Raw genomic sequence first — 27,708 nt, 5'->3', positions numbered from 1 at the left:
TTAAAAAACACAAAAATGCAAGAACAGAACAGACAGCTCTCGAAAATCACAGTGTTAGAAACACCATGTTCGAGCACAAATTTGAGTAACCTCATCGAAATCTAAGGGAGTGTTGTACCGCGGTTAGCACGGCACTCGGGGCACTGTGCTAATAGCGGTAAAAAGCGGTGTGTGTGAGAGTGGCCTGCGGGGCTACAAACAAATCTTCATGTAGTGCAGGAAATGCTTCATGTTTGGAAAGATTACGCCAGGGACAGATCATGTATGCAGCACGATCTAGGTATGGGTACGGGGGAATGTGGGGTGGAGGCCCGGGGTAAGGGGGCCCCGAGCTGAACTTTTGCACCCGGGCCCCTGAGCCTTTAGGTACGCCCCTGCCCTGGACCATTCTCCAAGGTCAGTGTAAACTGAAAAATAAAACATGGTTACCTCAAGTATGGCTGCCGACATCCCTTCCGACAATGAGCTATTCACTACGGCAAAGCTTCTCTGTATCAGAGCCTGTAAGTCTGCCTGCGGTATTTCCTCAATGAGGTGAACTCCATCAATGCTGTGAAAATGTAGATGACAAATGGGGATTACAATGTGTTACTGCATATTCTCCAACACTATATAGGTACAAGTCTACCTCCTGTCAGAGATGGACCAGTCACTGGATTAAAGTGACTGGGGAATATATCCACAGGACATGTTTTAACAAGTATCTCACGAAAATGAGGAATGTAAAATTTCTGCACATCCTGAATGCAGAACATCAGGTTTCCAAGTTCACCATTTCAATCATCTCAGCAAAGAAACATCCAGCACTAACTTTTTAGGAGAATAGTAAAAATGGTTTAGAGATCGAAAACCACACAAGGCATGTTAGTAGTACTTGGCGGGGAATTTCAGCAATAACTCAAGACTCACTAAGTCGGCAGCTGTAGTAAGAGTTGTAGGGAGGCGGCGGAGGTCGGCGTGCTGCAATCATGTGCACTCATCTTATTTCATGATGCCGCACTATATTCTGTAGTACTGAGCGCAGTGCAACTCATATCATTCCCTCTTCCCGATGGGGTGCACAATCTAATTTTCCTATGACACACATTATTGTTTCCCTCATAGGAAGTCAAACCGTCCTATCAACAGGTTTTTTTTTTTCCTTCTGAAGTGCAAGAAGAAATTGCAGAAGCTGGAGATAAGCAAGCACAGGGAAAACATCCAAACTCAATGCAAATGTTACTGCTGGTCGGGCTTTAACCCATGGGAGCTGTTTGTTTCTCTATTTTGGACTGCACACACCACAGGGAGTATCTTGCTTCAAAAGCCTTAGATCAAAACTAGTAGAAAGCCCGTCCCAGGATGGTGACTACAATATTGTATATTAGTCTCTCTCTATCTATATCATGTACAGGAAAATTATTCAGTGGAATTGGGAATAATAGTTATAATACAAAGTGTCAGCCATTTCAAAAATACATGGAATACTAAAAGCACACAAACGAAGAGGTTCCTTCGTGGTCTCATTCTCTCTGCTTGTGCAGCTCGGCCCTGCCGATAGCAAAAGCACGGCACAGGATTAAAGCCTCTGTTCCTGCAATCAAGCAGAAGCAGGTCTGGTTGTCAACTGTTAGTTACAGCAGAGGACTCAGAGAAGAAGGGAAAAGCGTTTTTTCACCACTTCTTCCTTCTCCTTTCCCGGATATATAGCGCTCAATGAGCGCTATGTATCAACCCTTTCTAATCCAATTTTTGATTCAGGGTTTCCTAAAAGACTTTCTCTTTTTGCTGTTGTATAACAGTGTCATCTGCTGGCTAAAGCCAGTGTGTGTGCACCAGAGAGACTCCGACAGCTGAGTGGCTGGCAAAAGATGGTAAGAATACCCTGTCGGACATCTTCTAACATTAGAACTGTACAAGGTTCAATCAGAATGTAGGAAGACGTCAGACAGTGGATTAGAAAGGGTTAAGAAGTAAAAAGGAAGTTTTTCTTTCACTACGCAAGCCAGCGATCACATGACCACAGAGTCCCGCTGTTACAGCAGAGCTCCAGGGTCCTAGCAGACACTGATCAGCTCTGCCAGTGACTATTGTCACTACAGGGGGATATTTCCCCTTGTAATTGGGGCTTCTATAGATACCCCAGCTACAGTCGAAAAGTGTGCAAAAAAAACCCCAACAACCCTGTGTATGACGTCCAGAGGTCATGGGGATCATGGATGGTAAAAAAAAAAAATAGTTACATAAATAAGTTTTAAAAAATTACAGAATAAAATGACCCAAAGCCGATGCCAACAAAAACAGTTGTCATTTGTGCCCTGTAATCCAAAACCATACACATCTCAAAGCGAGGAACCCATTCCCATACTTTATTTTAAAATCATTTTTTAGCCTTTAACCCCAATAAAACTAAAAAAACTGGAAAAAAGTCAGTAAAAGGATATCTTAAAAAAATCACCCTATATGTCACAGAAAAAAATAATAAACACAGCAAAAATAATTTTGGTAGCTGAGGGAAAAAAACTAGGGCAGTAAAACCACCACATGGGTAAAATTCCTAAAAAGTGTCTGGTCCTTTAGGTACAAAGCAGCCTGGTCCTTAAGGGGTTAATAACGAACCACACCACATGATAAAAGTATCACAGAAAGGGAAATATAAAAACAAACAATCACTGAAAACGGCCATATAATTACTGATACAGGAGGGCAGATATGTGCACCACCTCAACATACAGGCAGCCAAACTCTATATCAGGAGGCTGTGTGAGTGGCTGTCTCATCGGTGTCCTACACAGGTCTAACTGGCTCCCTCCTTTGGCAGTTTGGCAGCCTGCATGCTGAGGTAGTGTACATATTTGCCGTCCTGTATCAGTAGGTATATGGCCGTTTTCAGTGAACATCAGGATAAAAGTCTTGTCATGGATTTCTGCTTAAAAAAAAAAAAATAGTGCAGCAAGCTGCACAATTTCATCTTGTCAATTCTGGCAACATGTCAGAATGCCGGCTGAAAATAAATCATAATTAATTATAATTAATGGGGTTCATGTGGCGCTGTTCGGTTCCGTCATAGGATGGATCCATTTGGCCAGGGGGTGAGGTTTTCCTGATCCCCGAGCAGAGCAGAAAAATTGAACCCCCGAACACTGATGTGAATGAACCCAAAGATGTATATATGTCTTAGATTGCAATTCCCCAAATAGAACTATTTCCAGCACATTTTATGACAATCTACTGTGCATAAAACAAAATACAGTATATGTAGTGAAAATACGTACTTACGAAGCTTGGCTTTGACCTCATTTGTAAATACTGGGTCTACCTGCAATCAACAAGAATGGGAACAAAAAAAAATCACTAAGACCAGACTGACATGACATAAAATGTAAAATATAAACATAATACAAATATACTTCTCAAGAAATATAAATACTTAAGTGGAGACGGTTGAAAGAGGGCAGGGAAGGAGGACATGGATACTGTTAAGCTATACGGCACCACTTGTATTACAGAATTAAATCATTATCAAACTAGCAAAACAAAATGAATGGGAATTTTCAATGTATGGCGATGGAGCTCAGACTTGTTTCACTAGCGTTTCTATCACTTTACACTGAATTGTGCTCTATTACTAGCGTTCTTCTGGCAACTGTACTACATCTCTTACAATTACAACATGAAACCAGAGGGAAACCAGTTCTGTGGTGTGAATATACACTTGGAAGCTGGAAAATAAAAAAAATGGCCACAGATTTCTTTCAGAAATTGCTGCAACGGAGAGTCAGTTCCAATCACCTCTATGCGGTTGTATGTGTGAGGCTAACGGTATTTAACAAGGAGAAATGCAAGATCCTACATCTAGGCAAGAAAAATGGGGAAAAAAAAGCACACACACAAGTGAGAAATTAGACTAAGCAGCCAATAGTGCATGTGACAAAAACTTGGGTATATTTATAGATCCCAGACTGAACATGAGTCAACAGTGTGATGCAGCAGCAAAAGATGCAAAACACAACTCTGGAATGTATTGAGAAGCATAGAGTTTTGATCACGTGAGGTAATTCTCTTCCTCTACTCTTCTTTGGTCAGACCTCATCTGGAATACAGTTTCCAGTTCTGGGCAGCACAATTTAAAAAAGACATAAACAAACTGGTGCAAGTTCAGAGAAGAGCTACCATGATAGTGAGCGGTCTGCAAATCATGTTCTATGAGGAACGGTTAAAGGATCTGGGAATGTTCAGCTTGCAAAAAAGAAGGCTGAGAGGAGAATTAATAGCTGTCTACAAATATCTGAAGGGCTGTCACAGCCCAGAGAGATCAGCCCTATTCTCATTTGTACAAGAAAAGACTAGAACCAATGCGATGAAACCGAAAGGAAGGAAACACAAATTAGATATTAGAAAAAAAACTTTCTAACTATGAGGGTGATCAATGAGTAGAACAGGTTGGCATGGGAGTTGGCGAGTTCTCCTTCCGGGTGCCTACCCACTATAGTTCTTTTTCACTGTGAAATTCGCAGCGTTTTTTTTCTCTGGGTGTCTGTGGGACACGACAAAATCTCGATTTAGCGGTAAATTGTGATTTTGCCGCATTGCGATTTTAACATTAATAAGTTCCATAGACACCTGGAGAAAAAAAACGCTGCAAATTTCGCAGTGAAAACGTAACGATAGTGGGTAGGCACCCTCAATGGGAGTTTTGAAACACAGGCTGGACAGACATCTGGGATGATTTAGTGAACCCTGCACTGAGCAGGGGGCTGGACCTGATTACTCTGGAGGCCCCTTCCAACTCTACCATTCTATGATTCTATGACTTGCACCAGGACTTCTGTAAGCTCCATTTAGACGAATAATACCAGAGCCAGGACAAAGCAATATCGTGCCCAAAGCAGGATAGGCAAAATCCCCCCCCCCCCCCCCTCCAAGCACCACCACTAAACCCCCAGAATCAGTTAAAAATACACATTAATCTCTAAAGAAAGCAAAACAAATAAATTGTAGCTGGCGGCTCACTTCTCTACTCCATTTTGCCCAGACACCATCCTGGCAATTTCTCCCAAAGACTACAGAATTTGCTGCTAAAACATCTTTGACTTAGAGCACAGCTACAGTGGATGCAGAAGTAGCAGCTACACCTGGGCCCTGGATTCTGATGGGGCCAAAAAGCCCCTCTGTCACAAAAGGAGACACAAGTATTATATATAAACACATTGCAGCAGTTTCAGGCACTAGGTTGGAGCCTCAGATGTAGCGCTCACAGGTCTGGAGAGTAGTCAAAAAAGAGCCAGGAGTCTGCAATGGGAGGTCTCAGTTTGCAGTATAAATGGAGGAGGCGGGTAGCGTAGTCAGAAGGGAAGCCAGAGGTCAGTACCCCAAGATCTCAGTAAGATAGCAGAGGAGCAGGCAGAAAGAGCTTGATCACGGCTTGGAGAACAATAATCACACGCTGAATCTGAGGCAGGATCAGGTTGTTTTTTTACGAAGTCCCAATTAGTGGTAGGGTGGCTAGGACAGGAAAACAGATGGTAGAGCTAGTCAGGGAAAGACACAGGAGCATGTCTAGGTGTTCAGCAAAGTGCTGTCCAAGTCCTGGATTGTGGAGATCCTAGGTTCGAGCCCTGACACACATTAACTTGGAAGTCCTGTTGCAAATTTTGCAGTGGCCCCCAGATCAGACCTCAATTAATACAGAACTCTTGATGTCCCGAAAATGAATAAAGGTCCCCATATCCGACCGCAAAATTAAGATACACCCATAATTAAAATAGACCCCAGATCAGACGACATAATGAATATAACCCCAGTCCCCTTTCAGACCTCCGACAATATAAGAAAAAAAAGCTTTGCATGCCACCACTGAACACTATGTCTTGACATGAGTGGAGTCAGAACTCAGTGCAGTGCAAGCACCCAAACAAGGACCAGCTGCGTAGGGAGGAGCACTTCAAAGCATGCTCACTGCTACCCAGGATCCCTGTAGCAATAGGAGCTTCCCTCACTGATGGAAGCGCTAATTATATAGAAATCATAAAAATGTTACCCGTCCCATTTGAGGCTAGCTTTAACCCTTGGCGGTTGCCTACTCCTCGTCCCAGCCTTGAATGAGACAGTCACAGGCACTTCTATGTGCATTTATAACCTTACAGGAACATGATGTTACATTGAGGTTCTGGGGCTCATGTGTTTTGGGGTATATTCTGGTGTGGGCGTTTTCTTTGTTCCAATAGGCTTGAATTGAGATTTGGATCTATTAACGGTGGACTCTCAACACTCTTTATATTGTTTTTAGTAGTAGGATCTAAAGATTCAAGTTATTTTTCATACATACAGGAACATGAACACCAGTGAGTGACGTATATATTGTTTGAATAAAGCACAAACATTTTTTAATAATTTTATTATGTGTGTTTAAAACTTTGCGACATTCTCAAGGTGTCAGCACAACAGGCTACATCTCCATTCATAGCTTGCTCATTAATCAATTCATTAGTAGTAAGTGTTAATGGAAGCTCTGTGGTACTGCCTGATGCTAAATAATCAGTTTTCACAGTTACTGGCGAAGATAGAATTTGTTGTTGAATTCCTTTTTTTTTAACAATAAATATATGGCTCCCAGGTGTGAAGACGGCCTCATAAAAAAAACATGTAAAAAAAATGCATTACACAAAAATACTTAAGCTCTCTTAACCCTTTTAGTGCCACCCATAAGCTTTTTACATCCTGCACTGTCAGGGAGAAGATCATAAATACAGAGCGGTAATACAAACTACACCTGAGACAGAAGGACTGTGTGAGAGATGCAAGGCTGGGTTCACACCAGGGCTGAATTGTAGCGGGATGTCCGCAGCGGGCATTATGCTGCAGATGGGCAGAAGCCCTGCCTCCTAACCTGCACCATTTGATGTGGATTTTGAAGGTTTTATCGCATATTCCTATGCAGAATTCACCGCTCATTGAGAAAAGGCGTGAATTGTGTCACAGAGGAAACGATGATAAAATTGACATGCTGCAGAATTGAATTCCGCACTACATGTAAATTTCCGCACGGGTTTGGTGCGGATTATTCCCGAAGCTTGTCGACAAGATTTTCAAAATCACATCCCCTTTGCTACTACTATAGATGCTGCGGATTTTCCGCGGCATCTAAGTGATTCCCCAACCTCAATGGGACACCTGGGTTGAACTCCTCGTTCAGTATCACTAGACAAATATTTATTAACCTCCTTACTGCTGTATAGGACGCTCCGTAGCATCAAATAATTTCACTCTCATCTGTAGTATTTCTTGTGCTCTCGCTTCCATTAGGCTATGTATCCCAAAATGTCTAAAAACACAAACTAAATAAATATGCCAATCTTCTGCCCACCTGAGCAAATACAGCACAAAAATACAAGAAGGAAGAATCGAGTCCCTTTTTGAAGAATATCCAACTCAGTTTAACCGGTTTTGAATTTAATGCAATAAAACGGTTTGATGGAGTAGAAAAAAAAAATACTAAAAAGTTTTCATGGCATTTGGGATAGTGAATTTTACACTGTGATTTCATTAGTATGTAACACAGGAATGAACACTTTTGGATGGTACATGCTTTAAACTAAGAATATCTTTTGACAAGAGATTTACTTTCTCAAGTCTTTCATTCCCCGAGCTGGTTAGCCACTAAAGGCCCTGTTCTACTTCAGAGTGACACTCAAGTACAACTAAGCCCAAAATATATTCTCTTTCATGGAGGGGGAGAGGGTCAACCAGTCTTTTATCGCTTTGAATTTCACTCAATGTGGCTTAGTCTGAAAACTATTCTGAGGTTACTTACTGCAATGAGCACAAAAGGCCGTCACACATCTATAGTCAACAAAATAGATCAATAACTAACCTGTGCAAATTCACAGCCTTCTGTTAGCGCTCATTCATGTCCATATGATGCTGAGGAGAGAACAGACTTATTTTTTGGGAGGGGGGAGAGTGAGCCTGTAAAATCATATCATCAACACCCAACATGTTGAAATTAAAAAGGCAAGTCACTTGATATAACAAATGAGTGCCAAAGCAAAATTTAGGGAAGTCCTATATCTTGGCACTGGAGCTTCATGGAGTGTGAACACATTCTGTCAGTGCTTTATTAGGCAAATCTATAGGATCTAAGGGTGCATTCACACGTTGGTAAACTGCTTTGGCTTTTGGTGCAAATCTTCAATAGCTTTCATCCCTTCAATTTAAATTCAACTGAGGAGGTGAAATCTGCTGCAGACTTATACCTAACCCCCCAAAAATCTGCAACAAATCGGCAACGTGTGAATGGACTCTTAATATTGCCAAAATGTTGCTGTACTATATTGGAATAGCATGAACAAGTGTGACAGTCAGGATACTAAAAATATGGTAATAAAGGATCAATATAAGAAGCAATACTTAATTTAATAAAGAAGCATCAGTTCTTCTTTCTGCTTTGCTCCGGACTCAGGAGGTTTCATGTTCTCTATAACCACTAATCGCATAGTAAAAAAGGTTGGTGAGGGCTGTAGAAATGTTTATTGCCAGTGTTGTGTGACATTCTTCCTTTATCTTTACACTATGCTTTAATAGGTAGGCTTTGTCTTTGCGTGCGTCCTTCTGGTCCAACCTATAATACTATACTACCTTGTTGATTCAGAGAAAGGCAAAATAAACCAAAAAAACAGGAAGTCCCTAATATTGAAAAAAATATCCTTCCTGACTCCAAATATATCAATCCCTGGATCAATGTTCTATCTGCATCCATCAAGTACCCATAACTTGCAAAAACCCACTCCATTGCCTGATCCATTGCACAACAGAACCCACTGGCTTATGATGGGGTCCACTGTGGGGTGCGTCAATCTGATGCGAAGAATAAGCAATTCAAGATGTTCTATTCTTCTTTCAGCTATGGCAGTATCTGCAGCAGAGGCTTCCCAATGGAAGTGTGAGCAAAGCCTTGTTGATTGCTCGGAAGAGAACCTGTTACCAAATATATATCGTTACATTAGAGTATCTAGGCCCAGTCACATGGTTGTATTTTCTGTCCGTATTCAGTCCATTTTTTAAACTCCTTTTATTGAGGTATGAACATCACACAGAAGTACCACACAGTACATGACAATTTGAGTATACAAGGAATGTAAAAAAGGGAAAAAAAGGTAACTAGTCAAATCCGCAAAAAAGTAGGATACAATGACAAGGTATAAAGAGCAACTCGTCATTTTCTTGGCCTGCAAAGCGGTCTAGACAGAGAAGGAAGAGTATTAACCCCTTAGTGACAGCCCTATCGTAAAACTACGTCCTGCTGTTGCAGGACGTGTATGGAGGTAGCGCCGCTATCTCCCTCCATACAGCGCGGGCATCAGCTGTTTATTACAGCTGACACCCGCGGACAATAGCCGCGCTCGGCCGTTCATTGCTATTAACCCTTTAAATGCCGCTGTCAATTCTGACAGCGACATTTAAAATCCCCCGAGCGCTGTTCGGGGGTCCCGCACGGCCCCCCTGCGGTGAGATCGGGGGAGCCGTGCAGGTGTCATGGCAGCCGGGGGCCTAATGAATGGCCCCAGGGCTGCCTTAGCAGACTGCCTATCAAGCCATCCACACAGGGTGGCTTGAAAGACTGCCTGTAAAAAAGCAGTATGACGTAGTGCTATAGCATTACGTCATACTGCAGGAGCGATCAAAGCATCGCATGTTAAAGTCCCCCAGGGGGACTTCAAAGTAATGTAAAAAAAATAATCAATAAAGTTTTTTAATTGTTTAAAAAAAAAAAAAAGTTATAAAAGTTTAAATCACCCCCCTTTTGCCATATCCATTATTAAAAAATCAAAATCATAAAATAAAAATATGTATTTGATATTGCCGCGTCCGTAAAAGTCCAATCTATCAAAGTAGTGCATTATTTTTCCCGCACGGTGAACGTCGTCTGAAAACAAAAATAAAGAATGCCAGAAATACACTTTTTTAGTTACCCTGTCTCCCAGAAAAAAGGCAATAAAAAGCGATCAAAAAGTCGTATGTATTCCAAATTGATACTATCGGAAACTTCAGGACATCCCGCAAAAAATGAGCCCTCACTCAACTACGTCGACAAAAAAATTTAAAAAAGGTATTGCGCGCACAAAATGACCGCAGAAAATAATTGAAAAAAATTAAATATCTTAAAAAAAAAAAAATATAAAAGTACTACAGCAAAAAAAATACTATACAAGTTTGGTATCGTAGCAATCATACTGACCCATAAAAAATAAAAATATCAGGTCGTTTTTGTTGCAATTTGTGTGCTGTAGAAACAGGACGCACCGAAAGATGGTGGAATGTCGTTTTTTTTCCATTTCTCTCCGCTAAGAATTTTTAAAAAGTTTTTCAGTAAATTATATGGTACAATAAATAGTGCCATTGAAAAATACAACTCGTCCCGCAAAAAACAAGACATCAGACAGCGACGTCGATGGATAAATAAAGGAGCTACGATTTTTTAAAAGGGAGTAGGAAAAAACAAAAATGGAAAAAAGCAAAAAAGCTCCGTCACTAAGGGGTTAAACTCAACCAACAGTGATTAGAGCAAAACAATTATAAATAGAAGAACGAACCCGGGAGATGACGGGTCCCGTCTCAAGACATGGCAATTAGAGGGAAGGCCCCTGGAAAGCTGACAAATGAGGAAAGTGATTGTGGAGAATATTAAATAAGAGGAGAGTTGCACCACACATGTCCCATACTTGGTCAAATTTTTCGGGACAACGGCGTCCTTTCTAAACTATGTAGTTGAATGGGACAACAGAGTTAACCAACTCCATCCACATGGATAGCAGAGACAACCCCGATGCAGGGGTTAAAAAAACAACCCGCACAGCGCTTACCTGAATCCCGGCGGTCCGGCGTCTTCATACTTACCTGCTGAAGATGGCCGCCGGGATCCTCTGTCTCCGTGGACCGCAGGGCTTCTGTGCGGTCCATTGCCGATTCCAGCCTCCTGATTGGCTGGAATCGGCACGTGACGGGGCGGAGCTACACGGAGCCGGCATTCTACACGAGCGGCCCCATAGAAGACTGCAGAAGACCCGGACTGCGCAAGCGCGGCTAATTTGGCCATCGGAGGGCGAAAATTAGTCGGCTCCATGGGAACGAGGACGCCAGCAACGGAGCAGGTAAGTATAAAACTTTTTATAACTTCTGTATGGCTCATAATTAATGCACAATGTACATTACAAAGTGCATTATTATGGCCATACAGAAGTGTATAGACCCACTTGCTGCCGCGGGACAACCCCTTTAAGTGAGAGAATTATAGCACCAATAATTGGTACATGAAATTAAATATTGGAGTAGAGTCTACTCATGAAATGTTATTGTAAACTGGCACAATCTAATAGAATTACGGCCCTCGAGAGGTTAAGGAACCCTTATAACATAGGTTGGACAGCCTCCATGGGTTCACAGCAAAACAAGAAAAACATTGTCATACCCTTGTAACATCCCACCCCCTCCAGATACCCTGGGTGATTGCAGTAGTCCATTAAGCTAGTCACTAGCTTGTTTGGGAGTAGAAAAGAAGATAGCCTGGTCATTGTGGATGATGAATAGGAGAGCCGTGTATACCATAGAGTATTGTATAGAAGCGTCCCGCAGGTGGTGTTTAATACGCGTAAAGAATGCTCTGGTCTTTTGAAGGGCAACCGAAAAATATGAAATACGGAGATAACAGCATCATTGACTAAGTTCATTTGCAACTGCCTGCCTGTAGAGCAGCATCCCTATCTTTGCTACTAAGTGGGCCAACATCAGTTTTGGTGGGACACTCAAAAGTGGATTATGCGTTGGGACCCCGTGAGCCATCTTAATGTCAAATGCAACAGAGAATAAAGCTTCCAGAAGAAGGTCTTTTTTTAGCCACTCTTCCATAAATTTGCATGGGTTTTGACCCTCGGCGTGCTCTGGCAGACCAAGAATGCGAAGATTATTGCTACGCAACCTGTTTTTCATATCATCTACATAGGTTTGCAGATTTCGGCAATTCTGTCACCTTAGCAGGAATAGGAGCTATGTTGTCTTCCTATTGAGAAATATGTCCCTCAGCCTCACCAACCTGACCTTGAAGATTCTGCTGGTCCTGCTGCAAGAGACCCACATCGATTTTAACCTCCTTGATTTTACCAGTTAGTGATGTTGTGCTTAATTGTAGGACTATCCTGACTCCGTGTGGATTGGGTTTGGGTTCTATCAAAGAGGAGGAGGTAGACTAAGGAACGGAGATGATTGAGCATGTCTGGTAGCACAGGCCTTAGTCATTGTAGTAGGTCTGGCAGCTACATACACAGAGTAGATGTGGAATGCCAAGCAATTTCCTATTATAAAACTGACAGGTCTAGTGTAACTCTTTAATAATAAATGTAGGCTAGCCAGAGTCCAACATGAACATAAAACAGTTTTTTTATGGTCCAAAATTGCATATGTCCATGAGAAAGAGGCCTTAAGAAACAAAGGTAGTGTGTACTGCTGCAATTTTGTAACAATCTCATACACCCAAATGAAGGGCAGTGAGGGCCCATACACCGTGGTTCTAGATGCAGTTTTCTGCAGTATTGCTGCAAGTACTGGGGAAGAACATAAAGGCCATGTGCTTCACCTTATGTGCTGCAAAACCATAACAATACACGGTAAACTACATGCGATTTTTGCAGCACAGCCGCTATGTGTACGTACACCCTGAGAATAAATGCTATAGGATACCAACAACAAAAAGTGATAAAGTGATCACCTCATAAGCAGGTATGGTGGTCTCTTTCCCGGTCACAACTGCTGTCGACCCAATTTCTCAGAACATGCCATACAGTCCATTTTAAAAGTTACCCTGGGTAAAACGTAAACATTCAGCTTTGGGTCAGAGTCCAAGTCATCCACATGCTCCCAAATGTCCGTTTACCTGAAAGGTGCCATTATAAAGATGGCCAGTTGTCCCTTACTAGGGCAGAGCTGAAGGATGAGCTGCAAGCAACAGACAGCGCTCTCGTGCGTTACATGGGAGTCAATAGAAGAAATACACTCTGATTAGATCACACCATTACACCGATCACATAATAGCTCCGGAGGTCAGACAGCTAGAATTAGCCTACGTGAGGAAGGAGTTTGTCCTTTCATGAAGAGAATATAGTTATTAAGGCTTTAGCTTTCATGTGCCCAACATGCTGAGGAAAACACTCAACAAACAATACAAATAAGTTGAATAATTATTTAGGCAGCAAGCATATTATACTAATGGAAAGTGTTGTGAGCATTCTACCATTTCCCATTTATCTTCCATGCCACTTCACTTGTAAATAATTTTGTGTAGCAGAGTGTAAAGAAAAGCACAAGAGAAAATTGGATATCCTATATTGTAAAATGAAAACATATGTCGTGAAATTACAGTAGAAAGAGCAAATGAGCCAACATCAAATTATATTTACATTTATAAGAGAACGAACAAACTTCAAGAAAGGGGGTCAAGGGGTTCTCTGGGAGAGGAGCACAAAATGCCTCGAATATCTTAAATACATGCAGCAAAATGTGATCCTTGCCAAAACTAGTTTGTTTAGGATTGTTTAACGGGTTTGTCCACTCTGGCAATCATTCTTGTTAGAAGGCTCCACTGACTTAGAGCTGATAGTCGGGCGTCTTACTACTGGGACCTGCAAGAACCCCATGCCACGAGCATGGCAATTCCCCCACAGTGCCACCATGCAATTCTTAATTAAATCAATATGCTATAATAAGCACGAGGCACTTCCACCTTGAGCCATGTCTCTGATTAATAGGAGGAGGAGGTGAATGGGAGACCCCATGTATTATGGTATATGAAAATGGGTTTTCTAAATCAGAGAACTCCTTTAACCTTGTAAGTTTATGTCCTGGTGCATGGCACTTAATGCAACAGGACGTAAACTTGTGTCTTGTGGATGCACGGACTCAGAAGCCAAAGTACACACCAGCCGCAGCGGGATCTGGCTGTGACTGATACCTGGTCTACTGCTGCAACAGCAAGGATCCCTGCTGTTAACCCCTAACATGCTGCAATCAATGTAGATCACGGCATGTAAAGGATTCCCAGAGAAAGCAGGTTACCTCTGTGATAGCATCAGCCCTCCATTATGTAAAACTGCAGAGAGCTGATGGGTTGCGAGGGCAACTAGATGCCAGACAATGGCATCTAGGCCTGCCATGGCCTGTGAGCGCTACAGAAGTACTGCGATGCATTATTATAGCTTATTTTGGTTCAAGTCCCCAGGGACATACAAAATGGGGGGGGAAAAAAACAAAGAAAAACACACTAAGGCCTCATGTCCACTAGAAAAATAGAATTAACAAATCCGCGCGTTTTACCGTGGGTGAGATACGCAGTCAAGTTTGCCCATAGGGAATCATTGGCCATCTGCAGTCAATTTAATTGAATTTAACACCTGCAGATGTGATTTAATTCGATTTGCAGATTTCACACGCGGAAAATGCAGCATGCTCTGTTTTCATGCTGTTTTACTATGATCACGCAAATGGGCTCCATTCAACTCGTTGCTTATGATCTCCCACAAACAATAAAAGCTGACGCTTAGCCAATCAAAGCCAGTGCTTGATGAATAGCTGTGATTGGTTCATTGAGCACTGGCTGTGATTGGCTACGTGTCAGCCAATCAGAGGCAGCGCTTCCAGTGAGTTCTCCTTCAATGGAAGTGTTCAAACAAAGGCTGGACAAATATCTGTCTGGGATGATTTAGTGAATCCTGTACTGAGCTAGGGGCTTGGACAGGATGACCCTGGAGGTTCCTTCACACTCTACCATTCTATGATTCTTTGAGGCGGGGATTAGGGAGAAGCTGCAGCGGAGCCCAGGACAGTGCTTCCAAGGTGGTGTATACTTTTTAAATTTTTTCCTGCAGCTAGGGCTTAGATTATAGCTTTGACAGTAGGATTTCCTACTGTCAAGGTTGCATCGCAACGCATAAAAATCACATTTTCGTGCGATGCAACAGAGAGGAAGGCTCCATAGGGAAAGATGGGCTACAACACCTCACAAGTTGTGTGCATATCACGGGACCCATGAGGTTTTTGTGTCAAGATGTCGCAAGCTACAAAACATCGCATGTGTGAATTAACCCATAGGAAAACATGGGCTACACATACGTGCCATTTGTAGCATTGTAGTAACGTGACAAAATCGTGTGACTTTGTCGCCCGTGTGAACGAGGTCTATAGGATAAATCTGTGAATACAATGCAAATATGTTTTGTGGTTCAAATTATTAAATCATTTTAGACAAAATGTGTATCTTTCTGTTCCAAAATAAAAAAATGCTTTGCTTTAATTTATAAAGTGCTCACTTAACCATAAATGAAGGAAATACTTACCATCGGCCCGATAATAGCCAAGCAGATACTGGGTTTCCTTTCGTGCCACTCTAGGAGAAAGTGTACGTTGTTAAATTGGCAGTAAGTGAAGGAACAGAAGCATAACGCACAGTACAGAAAGTGGAAGAACTACTAGTTAATAACATTTACTGTGAGTTGTTGTGATTAAAAATTACTTTGCAGATTATCAGTGACACATTTGGATTAAGCAAGTACTTTTTTAAGCCAGACTAGTTACCTCGCCTTAGTAGAATATGGCACTAATTAAGTACAGTGCATGCAACCCTACCACCATGTACTAATCAACTCTACAGGGTAATGGCATGGTGTGACCACTGCCCAGCTGTTCTGCCTGTCTCTACTGCCAGCACAGTGCACATCTAACTCTGAGCTGATCGATTCCGCCATGTCTGACACCAAGATTTTAGGCATAGGACTAAATTGTGTGCAGCTTGTTTTGGATTTACCGTATATACTCGAGTATTAGCCGAGTCAATAAGTTTTATTACAAAAAAACCTGGTAAAACTTATTGACTTGAGTATAGACTAGGAGAAACCCCCTCCCCCCCCGCAACATTCACATATCAGCTGGCGTCTGTGTCCCAGCGTGATGGTCTCCCCAGGCGGTGCGGCAAGCTGCTCGAGAATTCTCCCTGCTCGGCTTTGAATTCCCCCGCCGTCAGCACTGTATAAGTAAGCACTGTGACTGGATCGAGCACCAGCCAATCACAGCCGGCTCTCGATAAACTAATCACAGCCATTCAGTGATGTCATTCACTGAATGGCTGTGAATGATTGAGCGCCGGCTGTGATTGGCTGGCGCTCAATCGAATCACAGCGGTTCCTTACACAGCGCTGACGGCGGGGCAAATCAAAGCCAAGCAGGAAGATGACAGTGGGGAGAAGTCTCATGCAGCATGCCGCACCGCCGGGACACAGACGCCGGCTAGGAGGTGAGTACTGCGTTTTGTTTTTTGGTTTGTTTTTATATACACTCGAGTATAAATCGAGGGGGGACTTTTTCAGCACAAAAAATGTGCTGAAAAACTTCGCTTATACTCGAGTATATACGGTAATAAAAATTTAGGTGCAGTTCCAGTGTCTAAATTCTCATTGAATCTGCTAACATGATTTATCCAATACAAGTGATTGTGGCAATTTATACCCAATTCAAATAGACTAGGGGAAAAATCCATGCAGTTTGTGGTCCATGCTACAGATAAGGGAAAAACAAATTACCCTGAATAAGCATGTTCATTCTTCTTGCAGATTCTGCACAGAAGAGTCATGAATTAGCTCAGGTAAATAGGACTAAACCTCGTACGGATGCCCTGGCACACCGGCAGCAGAAAATTAAGTTTCAGTTTCTGCTGAGGATCCTCTTTTAAACACCATCATGTGAACAAGAGATGAAAATTTAGGGCCAATATTGACTGTTTCAGTAGGTCAAAATGGCCAACAACTGATATAGACGAAACATAGCTGAAAAAACGACAAATGTCCATCCAGTTCAGCCTGTTTCCACCCCCTGCCCTTGTTGATCGAGAGTAAGGCAAAGAAAACGCCAATGAGGCAGACGTCAATTTATTCCATTTAGTTGGGAAAAAAATTGGGTTAAAAAAAAAAAAGGCGATCGCTTAAAGGGGTTATCCAGGTAGCACTCGTCAGGATACACCAAGTTTAGAGCGGAGGCACTGCTCTAACTCCTGTATAGTGGCCAGCACTTGTAATTGTAGGTACGGCTCTCATTTAAGTCAAATGCGGGCTGCACTTGTAATTGCAGGCTGGGGTCCTATTGGTTGCAATAAGAGCTGCATCTGCAATTACAAGCACCGGCCACTACACAGGGTCGGAGCAGTGCTTCCGCTCCGACCCCAGTTTACCCCAGTGGGCACTGCCTAGAAAACCCCTTTGAGTTACACTTTTTTTCTGGCAGTGGTTGGCTGAAAATTTGTCTCCACCAGGCTCAGTCCCTATTTTGTATTTGTCTATAGACAAGTCTCTGATCTGCTAGTTCAGTCTGCCTTGTCAATTGTTATAGATTGTTTGTACTAATAATATGATGTATAATTGACCTGATGGCAATCTAATGTGCAAGTCTTTTCAATGAGACTGTCAGGCAATACGACCCTAGTAACTAGTCTGTCTCATAATACTAAGGTCTTCAAGGCAAGACACAATTATAAGCAGAGGGCAAGAAGGCTTGGCAGGCAATTTGTGGTGTAGATATTAAATCAGTATTGAAAGAATAGATGATTGGTAGCGGACATATGGGTTACAGCAGCAGTGCATATCCTGGAGTATGACATGCACAGACACTCCATGAAAACATGATTGTTGGAAAGCCAGCAAGCAATTTTGATCACAGATAACATCCAAAAAGCTAAATGAGCATCCTCCCACCAGTCTGTCAGAAGAGCAGTCACTGCGTATCAACAGAAAGAAAACACTTATTGGCAGGTGTCGACAATTATTCATTTAACATCACAAATCCCATTTGACGCTTCTCTTATTTATAGCAGTCTGGATAGGAAACGACTGACCAAACGAAAGTCCAGCATGCAGTTTTATCGTGTTCACCCACCAGGTTGTTCAAAGAAGCTTAAAGCAAATGACTCATCGGAAAGCACCATAGCGGTTTATCATGTGTAGTGTTATGAATATCTGTGTGAAACAATGCCTGAAGTATTGCAGTTTTCACATGGCCCTCTGGAGCACACACAATATAATGACATTTCCTAGACTGGGAAACTCACGGATTTCTTTGGTTTGCTGAAATAGTTATTGTGTACATCAGGACTTTTGCACGCCACAGAGCTACGATGCTCCATATTTAGGGACTTATCCGATAGAATCAAGGCTTGTAGGGGAGAATAGCTAGGTAATATGGCATTTCGGAGAGCATAACACTATTCAGATTCAGGTGCAATCCAACAGAAAAAAGGCCTGTAGGCCTTATGATAATGGGGACAAATGGAAATATACTGCAGGAAAAACCTACACACCTCTATGGCTGCTGTATTATGGCTGCATAGGGTCTGTAATTTTGCTACGACTGTAAGGCCTAAAATATTGATGGTCCAACCTCAACACTGGAACCTCTACAGATCTGAAGAATTAATGGTACTGAGCTGCCCATATGGACAAACCAATAGAACTGGGTAAATATTTAAAAGACCCGTTTTTACTGATTATCCTAAAGATTAGGCTATCCGTGTTCCAGTAAACTTTTTTTTTATGAGTACTGCTAATTTGGAGGCAAGTTAGTTGAAAGGGACACTGTCATCACTTTTGAGGCCTAAAAACTATATTATGAGGCTCAAAAGGTAAGGGAATGAAGGAAGCTGCGTTTCATACTTATCGGGCGCCCTGTTCCACCACTGTGCCCCCCATGAAGTTGGCACGTGCCAGCAACTTCACTATTTCTGCATGCACACTTTCCATACAGATGAATGTGAAATGCGAACGCAAGAAGAGTCAAGCTGGTGGCGCCTGCCAACTTCAGTAGAACAGGGAGCCCCATGACTATGAAATGCAGCTGCCTAGATTCCCAGTTCTTTCACCTTTGAGCCCCATGAACACCGACAGTTCTCTCCATATACACAAGTAGGGAAAGAGCGGTTAGGTTTCATGCAGCAGGTGCAGTAAAAGTGCCTTTTACTGAAGCATCATAGTGTTTCAGAATCGAAACACCCATGAGAGCAACAAGCATCCCTGTCCCAGTTCATGCAGCCCGTGGTTAGGACGGCATGAAGCTGATGACAGAATCCCTTTAAAGATGCATTTATGCAACTTACTAGTATGTCCTTTATTGAAGCTCAGCTCCGTTTTCTTGGTTATGTAAGCTATGTCCCTTCCCAGCCTCTAGTTCCGTCCGCAAGATGCCTGCAGATAGAGTAACATGTGCCCAAATATGGCATGTGACCAATTCAGCCTCTTCAATTGAAAACACAGTGCACCAGATTCCTGAATTCCACAGACCTGCATTAAGAAGATGGAAGACCGTGTGTTTCATTGGATTAGTCTGAATGACATTTTGGTCACGTATGTCTCCATCTGCAGCCATCCTATGGAAGTGCCGTGCAGACAAGAGCAAAGGATCGCTAAACAAGGGGGGAGTGGTTTAAGTTATGAAGAAAATGGTGCAGAACTTAAAAAAAAAGAAGGATAGATCACTAACTGCATCTTTAAAGCGTATTTGTTACCATTAACTATAAAGTGGCTAACCCTTCTGTATTACACATTGCCTACAAGCAGCTTCTTTAACCCTTTCCAATCCATTTATTTTTTCTCATACATTCTCCGCAGCACCAAATAAATTGGAGCTGGGGAGAATGGATGAGAAAAAAATAAGTTTTCCCTTTACCCTCCGAATCTGACAGTTCAAGAGGGTGCAGGTGGTCATTACACCGTGGGGGGTAATGTGGAAGTATTACTTCCGCATTCTCCCTTCAGCCTCCCGGCTCGGCGATCACGTTACAGCTGGGGGTCAGGTGACAACGGCAGTCAAATGATCACCAGGCGGAATGCGGATCTCCCTTCAGGCTTTCAGCTCGGCGTTCATGTGACCGCTGGGGGTGAGGTGACACCGGCGGTCACATGATCGCCGGACGGAATCTCCGTGCATTACATAGTGCTAATTGAGTTAAAAACCCTTTCTGCCTTCTACTCGGGGGTCCTCGATGAGGACCAGTGCAGGAGTGCATCTGCAACTGATGTGTCTGACGATCGGAAAGGGTTAAGCATTGAATGCATACATTAAAAACTGGAAACCTTGAATATGTACAATGGCCCAGGAGAGCACACGCCGAGCCTCTGTCTGCTAATACAGTGCATGCTGTTCTTAACAAATTACCTGCAAAAGCCTCAACCAGGTACAGGGGGTCTTTAACTCTTCTGAGACCACAAATTAATAGGAAAATGTGATGGTTTCCTGGGATATGCATCATCCCTACAAACAAGAACAGAAATTTAGTGCACAGCCAGGATAGCTAATGCAATAAATTGAATGAAATGGTTATCTAATCTGCTAAAATGAGTTTTGGCCTGGAAACTAGATTAAGGCTGGTATCCCACGTTTTGGTTTTTTTTAATCCACAATTTGATACACTTTACTGTTGGACAAAAGAAAAACAAACACACAATATACTGATTTACTATTAGGGAAGTGGACACAAGATTTTATGGCACACAAGGTCACATCATTAGGCGAATGTATAATACTGTAAAATAACCAAGATAATACTATTTAAAGGGCTGTTTAAATAAAATAAGCATGGCTGCTTCCCTCCAGAAAAAGCTCCACTCCGGTCCATGGGCTGTGCCTGGTATGTCTCCACTGTCAGGAGTGGCGCTGCGTGCGGACAGAAGCAGCCATGTTTATTTACAACCTCTCTATCATTAGATACAGTAGGATCACATTTTCAAAGTACAACTTTATTTGAGCACTATAAAAACTACATAATGGGGCAGCGGTGAGGGAATGGGGCTTTTGGAGAGCTGCTTTTTATACTCACCGGGTCCAACGTTGCAGCACTAGCCCCTGGGAAATTGGTGTAAGCTTGACTCTTCACACGGCAAAGTGTGTGAGCTCTTCCATATAGTGTAAAAGGGAGAGTGTGCTAACACACAGCCTTGAAAAGCTTTGAGCTGTGTACAAGCTGCGATATCTCAGGGGTACAGCGCTGGAACAAGGGACCTCCTCACAGCTTCTCAATTTTGAGTTCCAAAATGTAGTTTATGAAGCTCAAAGTTGATGACAGATGCCCTCTAAAGACGCACTCCAGAAATTTTTTGTGGACATCCCAGCTCAGCTGGGTCCATACATTGTGAACCCTTTCATTATGGACAGCTGTATCATGTAATCCCCAGTCTGACCACTAGTCAAGAGTTTGCTCTCCTCTGTAGATAGCTAAACTACTGTGTGTAGTTACCTGATTTCAGTAAAATCTATGAAATCCCTCCTAGCAGCTCTCAGACCCCTCCTCACCAATCTCCGCGCTTCTATGTCTGTATGTCCCCTATACATAGAGTGCTGCTGAAGATATCACTTCTGACTTATTGAAGAACCAGGAGTGCAGTGATATAATAGACGAGATTCACTGCAGTTTTAAAACTACAGATATACACAAAGCAAACACAAGAGCTTCTACATTACTCTTTAATAATAGTCTATGATGAAGTACATAGGCAAAAAACATTTAATGTGTGATGCTTTAAATGATGTGGTTAGCTGCTGCCCTGGACAGGATGAAACCAAAAGCAAAGAGCTCACAACAAGCAGGACTTTCGTAAACTCTTGGTAACTTGCCCAGTTCGAAGTCCAGATCTCTGAACAAGGTTTCACATCCAAGCAGAGGCCCAGCAAATAAAAAAAAAAATTATTAAGGCCTCATGACAACAGGCGGGTCGGATTCAGCATGCGGGAGCCCACAGCAGAATCCGACCCCGCCCGCAGGCGCAGACCGTGCTTACCTGTCTGGGTCTTCACTGCGGATATGCGTGGAAAAGCCAGCCGGCGCGCTGCATATGTGCGGTAGAGATTTTTTTTTTAAATTTCCTACTTTCCCGCAGAATCCGCGTCCCGTCTGCAATTATTCTATTGACTTCAATGGAAGCCATCCATGTGGGGACCACAACAAAATGGAGAATGCTGCAATTTGCTTCTTGGACCAAAAGGTCCGCAAAACAAATCTGTATGCTTTAATTCAGCTGCGGATGCCCATGTCTCCCTATGGGCGGATTGAATTGCGGGTGCTTCACAATTCAAATTTGCCCATGAAGATTGGGCGCAACTCAAAATGATAAGTCCATGCATGAAGACCTTGTCACCAGCTATACATTTTTGCTTTCTTTATACTACAGCATTACATCATACTGTACGGGGAACAAACAGGCATTCTATGAAGCTGTGCCAAAGGCACGGCTTAAAGAGGCTCCTTGTATAGGCAGCCCTGGGACCTTTCAGAAGGCCCCCGGGCTGCCATGGCAACTGCAAGGCTTTCCGCGATCTTATCGCGGGGGCCGAACAAGTCCCCCGAAAATCAGGTGCCGGCTGTTTCTTACAGCCTGCATCTGCCTGCAACAGCCCCGATAAGCCGCATCGCTCATTGGAACTGTTAACTCTTTAAATACTGCTACAGCGGTATTTAATGAGTTAACAAGTCCGATGAGCGTCGCGGCTAATCAGAACTGTTGCATGCAGGTGCAGGCTGTAGGAATCAGCCGGCACCCAACGTTGTATGGAGTGGGATCCACCCGTGATCCCCCTCCATACAAGCATTTGTTCGGACATACGAACAATTGCACTTACGAACAGCTTCCTGGAACGGAACCTGTTTGTAAGTCAGAGACATTCTGTAGTCCATTTTCAATAAAGATGCCTATGATCTGATAATAAACTGAACATACAAACAAAGACTTGTTTAGGTGGTCATATACATAGCTGTTGGTCAAACGCTCAAGGGGGGAATACTGCAAGTCCCTGCTATGGACATCACTTGCAACGTCTTGTCTTCTCTGAAAACAAAGCTTCAGGCATGTCGAAATCCACTGTACCCGATTCTGCTTTCCCTGGTACCTGCCATCAGGGTATAGGCAGACCACCACAATACAGAATAGATGGTTGCCTGGTCCTACCGAAACTGGCAGATTCAGCTGACATTCATCTAATTTGTCACGACTCTGTTTGCCCACTCCTACATACAGTAGAGGGTCTTGTCAGCTTTGTTATATCTTCATCCTGCCAGGTTACTTGTGCAATTTATTCATCCCTGCTTGCCAACTGTGAGATTAAAATGCCGTTCTACTTCAGCAATCAGCAGAAGTAGCGGTGCCTTGGCCTGCATATGGAGCGTCGATCAGCAAACATTTCATTTTATATTAAGAGCCAAGAGGCCTGCACTCCAAATGACTGGAGATGACTAGCGTTTGTTAGCTAACATATTGTTACACAGGAAAAATAGCCACATGAAATAATGATTGTAATGAAGTAAGACGTACTGTTAATTGAAGTGTGGCCCTTCTAGAGAGAAAGGGAGAAAATAGTCGGACAAGCAAACAACGCAGCAAACTTCAGACATTACTTTCCTGGCTCTCCGAGAAGGACAAGGCCGCCTTGATTCGGATAAGATGTGTTCTGCCAGATTTCTAATGCTGCTGTAGAAATCTTGTGTGTAAATAGATTACAGATGTCCACACTTCGCAGCAGTGTTATGGCTGTAACAAATGGAACACATCCTCCTCATCCCCATTTCAACTTGAATGATTTTAGGTTAAATTAGGACCCTATAGTAATCTAAAGTTTAGTTCAGCATGCAGCACTAAAATGCTACCTCTGGAATTAATTTTATAAAGTGAATATTAGAAGGTTAATATATACTGTAGAGTATATCAAATCTGAACTTATATCGAGGTGCAGCGTCCCAGAGGGTAACTCCAGACACAGGGCATACGTTGAGGAGCTGGGAGGGTAGAGTGGTCACTTGTCACGGTGGCACTTACCAGGCTCCCTTCTGGAGGGACACACGTAGCCTCGGCCAGAGCAGCGCTGGGACTCTTCTGGACATCCCTAGGAGAGGGATGGCATATAAATATAATAACAGGGGATAAGGTTGTCATGAGTGATGGCATTGTTCCATTACCCACCAGAATGACTCTTGGCAGTAAATAAAGGAGCCGCAGACTGTGTAATGTACCTCAAGTCCCTGGGAACGGTTAGGGCCTGGCAAAACTTTACTTGAAGAAAACTTGGTACAAGGCACAAATGCAAAAGACGGCCGTGCAGGCAAAACAGCAGATTTGAGGTCAGGAAGGAAACCACAGAATGACATCAGTCCTGCAGTCTCAGTTATCTGACAGAAACCGCTCCAGGCAGGGGAACTCTCCAGAGGAGGATAGGGGTAGGGTCACTCCACAGACACTCACTTAGGTCAGTACCTCTGCACAGTGATCTCGGCTTTTTCTTTTCATGCTCACTCTCAAACTCTCCCTCTCTTATTCTCTCTCTTCCACAGTTCCTGGCATTTGGACCTTCAGAAACCGCTCCTCTTCTTCCATCACCTCACCACGAGGGTTGAAGGTAGCCCCATGTGGCTCTCTGCTGAAGACTCTGTGATGGAACTCTAACTAGACTGACTACCATACCCAAATCACGCATACTTATAATCTCTCGCAGACCATAGAACAGGACATGAATTGATACATTTGCAGACATCTTCCAGTCTCATGTAAACATTAACCTCTCCCTTGGTGCAGCTGTGCAACACACAAGAGACTAGACAACTTGCACGGTGAATCGACACAAAAGACATGACATGTATGACATTTATGGAGGGGCCAGAAATATACATTCTGGGCCACTACATTAGCATGTTACTCTGCTATTAAAAGGGGTTTAACAGGCTTTTTTTTTATTGATGACTTATCGTCATAGGCAGCTCTGCTAGTTCCAGTTAGCAGTGGCTCCATGACAACAGCTAATTGGCTGGGGTCCTAGGTATTGGACCTCTGCTGATCTTTTATTGATTATCTATCTAAAAAAATTAGGTAATTCATTACAAAAGCCTGGAAAACGCCCGTAAATAGTTGTAATAAACAACCTTTATCACAAGTCACCAAAGTCTGAGCAGTGCGGTATAACCGCTGAGACCTCCACCGATCTGGAGAATGGGGGGGTTCTGTATCCCCCTCTTTTTTCACTACGGGCTTGCTGCATCCACAGTGACATCAGATTAAATGAGGCAGTGGCTACCCGTGTGCGGTAGCACTCCATTCATTTCAATGAGGTTTACAGAAATAGAGAAGCAATTGCCCTTGTCTATCTCTGGCAGTCCCGTTGGAAATGAATGAAAGAGAACCTTGCATGTGCAATCGTCACTCCATTCAATCTCCTTCTCACTATATGGGGTGCAGCATGCCCACATTGAGGAGGAAAGGGGACATGGGAGCCTCCTTGTTCTTGGGCTCGGTTGGGTCTCAGCAGTCCGGCTCCCACCAAATTGACCTTTATCACCTATCCTGTGGATAGGTGATAATGGGGGTTGTAAAAAACACATGTAAGTGAAAGCCAACCAACTGAAACCATAGTAAAATAGTTGTCACAATATAAAATGGGAATGTCAGGGGTTATATTTAATTGAATGGAGCAGCATTGAATAGTCACAGTCAGTAAGAAAACCGGTATGCAAGATCAGTGGGGTCCCGGCAGTTGGACCCCTAACAATCAGAATTTGATGGCCACGGGTAATAGGTCATTTCTTTTTGTGATGAAAATAATCCTTTGAATCGACCCTCCAGTTCTGGACAAACAAAGATGGCTGCACTGCTTTCCTGGCTACCTGATGTACACTGTAGATTAGTGTATATCGGTAGTCTAAGACACTACAGGCTGCTCTGACTGGTCAACACTGCTCGTGTGGTCAGCATTGGCCAATCAAAGAAATATTGTAATGCCTTAAGCTACTGAAGCTCATTCATGCACAATGAAGCAGTGTGGCCATCTGTGTTTGTGCAGGACCAGTGGATCCCTTTAATGAAGTGAAAAAGTATATGTTCTCACACTTTATAATGTAACAGTGCTGTGCAGAAAGCAGGATAGGACTACCGCTGATCCTATCTATATGTGCAGAACTTCCACAGGCCCGCCCTTGGGGACTATCCCTAAGACATGTACGACTTGCTTATCTGTGGGCAGTAAATGGGGCCGAGCTGCATTACAAGATACAACCCATGGACAAGACTGGCGCTTCTTTCTGGGAAATAGATACAGATCCCTTTTTCTAAAGTCATAAAATGCCACTCATAAAAATAATTTCCCAACAGAGGTGATGCTTTTACTTAGACATTGGGTCTTCTACTGCAAACAACAATGCAATTTCAGATGAAAATTGCATTTGAGACTGCATGGGACACAAAATAGCGAGATCCAGACTGTAGGGTAACAGACTAAAGGAAATTCACAATAATGAGCGAACGTATCAAATTTATTTGACAAAAACTAAAAAGTAAATTGAAGACATCTCAGTTTTCTTTTGGCAGCAATTTCCCCAGACAATACACATGTAATGCGCCTATTCTCTGTACTTTTTAAAATAAAGCTCCTTCAATAGCCGAGGTGACAGATGCCAAAGAGGTATTTATTCAAATGTGTCTCTTGGTGAGGACACGGAACTTGGATCAGTTACAGGAAAGAAAAAAGTTAATCCGAGGCAGCCACAGGGATGATATTTTCTGTCTTTTCTTACAATTCATAAATAGCTAAAGCTGTAATATCGGCTGTGATTTATGCAGAATGTCACAGCCCGACATTGCTCTGTTTTAAAGTAGGACACAGGTACTGAATAATGACATGTATTTACAAGATATGATGAGCCCATTTGTTATACACAGTTGGAACACTAGCGTGACAGACAAAGAAACTAAATCCAACGGTCTAAGTGTCTTCATTCACCCCACAAAGCTTGTGTTTTGGCAGACTTGAAGTTTACAGGCTTAATCTGAAGACAAAGGTCTTTGCATAGTGTAACACTTTCCCCAACAGACCATGCTTCCCCTCTGAACAGAGGCTTCCTAATATCCTCACTGATGACTCTTCTGTGACAGTAGCATATACCCCCGAGATGCCCTCCAACAAGTAACGGTACCTTTATACAGGACGACTAGCGGACAAATAATTACCATATATACTCGAGTATTAGCCAACCCGAGTATAAGCCAAGTCAATAAGTTTTACCACAAAAAACTGGTAAAACGTATTGACTCGAGTATAAGCCGAGCTATACTCGAGTATATACTGGGTAAAAGAAAGAAAAACGCAATACTCACCTCTCAGCCGGCGTCTGTGTCCCCGGCACGATGCTCTCCCTGGCAGTGCAGCAAGCTGCTCCAGACTTCTGCCCGCTGTCATCTTCCTGGCTGGGTTTTCAATTACAGCACCATCAGCGCTGTGTAACTAAGTGCTGTGATTGGATCGAGCGCCAGACAATCACAGCTGGCGCTCGATAAACCAATTACAGCCAATAACAGCCACTCAGTGATGTCATTCACTGAATGGCTGTGAACGATTGAGCGCCGGCTGTGATTGGCTGGTGCCAATCACAGCCATGGACAACATTGCGTCGGGGACACAGACACCGGCTGAGAGGTGCGTATTGCGTTTTGGTTTTTTTACCTCACTCGAGTACAAGCCGAGGGGGGCTTTTTCAGCACATTGAAAAACTGAAAAACTCAGCTTATACTCGAGTATACACGGTACTTGAAAATGTGAATTTTAATGATGGTGACCACGTTTTCACTGGACAGGGCGATGCGTGATAAGCCGAAAAGAAACGACTAGCGACTTATCAAAAAA

General features: G+C 43.0%; 1 protein-coding gene across 4 annotated transcripts in view; it reads right to left on the bottom strand.

The window, feature by feature from the left end:
- GLT1D1 (glycosyltransferase 1 domain containing 1) overlaps window positions 1-27,708 on the bottom strand; it is a 91,134-nt gene that overhangs the window by 30,213 nt on the left and 33,213 nt on the right. For 3 of the 4 annotated variants that reach the window (XM_066603403.1, XM_066603405.1, XM_066603401.1), the window contains exons 7-10: window positions 20,215-20,310; window positions 15,360-15,409; window positions 3,255-3,298; window positions 430-550 (exon numbers count right to left, since the gene is read on the bottom strand). In XM_066603403.1, the coding sequence (XP_066459500.1) occupies window positions 430-550; window positions 3,255-3,298; window positions 15,360-15,409; window positions 20,215-20,310 (311 nt within the window). The remainder of the gene's footprint in view (window positions 1-429; window positions 551-3,254; window positions 3,299-15,359; window positions 15,410-20,214; window positions 20,311-27,708) is intronic. The other variant, XM_066603402.1, reaches the window with a different exon arrangement.

The sequence above is a fragment of the Eleutherodactylus coqui genome, chromosome 5 (assembly GCF_035609145.1).
Source record: "Eleutherodactylus coqui strain aEleCoq1 chromosome 5, aEleCoq1.hap1, whole genome shotgun sequence".
In the NCBI taxonomy this organism is placed as follows: Eukaryota; Metazoa; Chordata; class Amphibia; order Anura; family Eleutherodactylidae; genus Eleutherodactylus; species Eleutherodactylus coqui.
The sequence above is the reverse complement of the archived record's forward strand: the minus strand, read 5'-3'. Positions and strand labels throughout refer to the sequence as shown.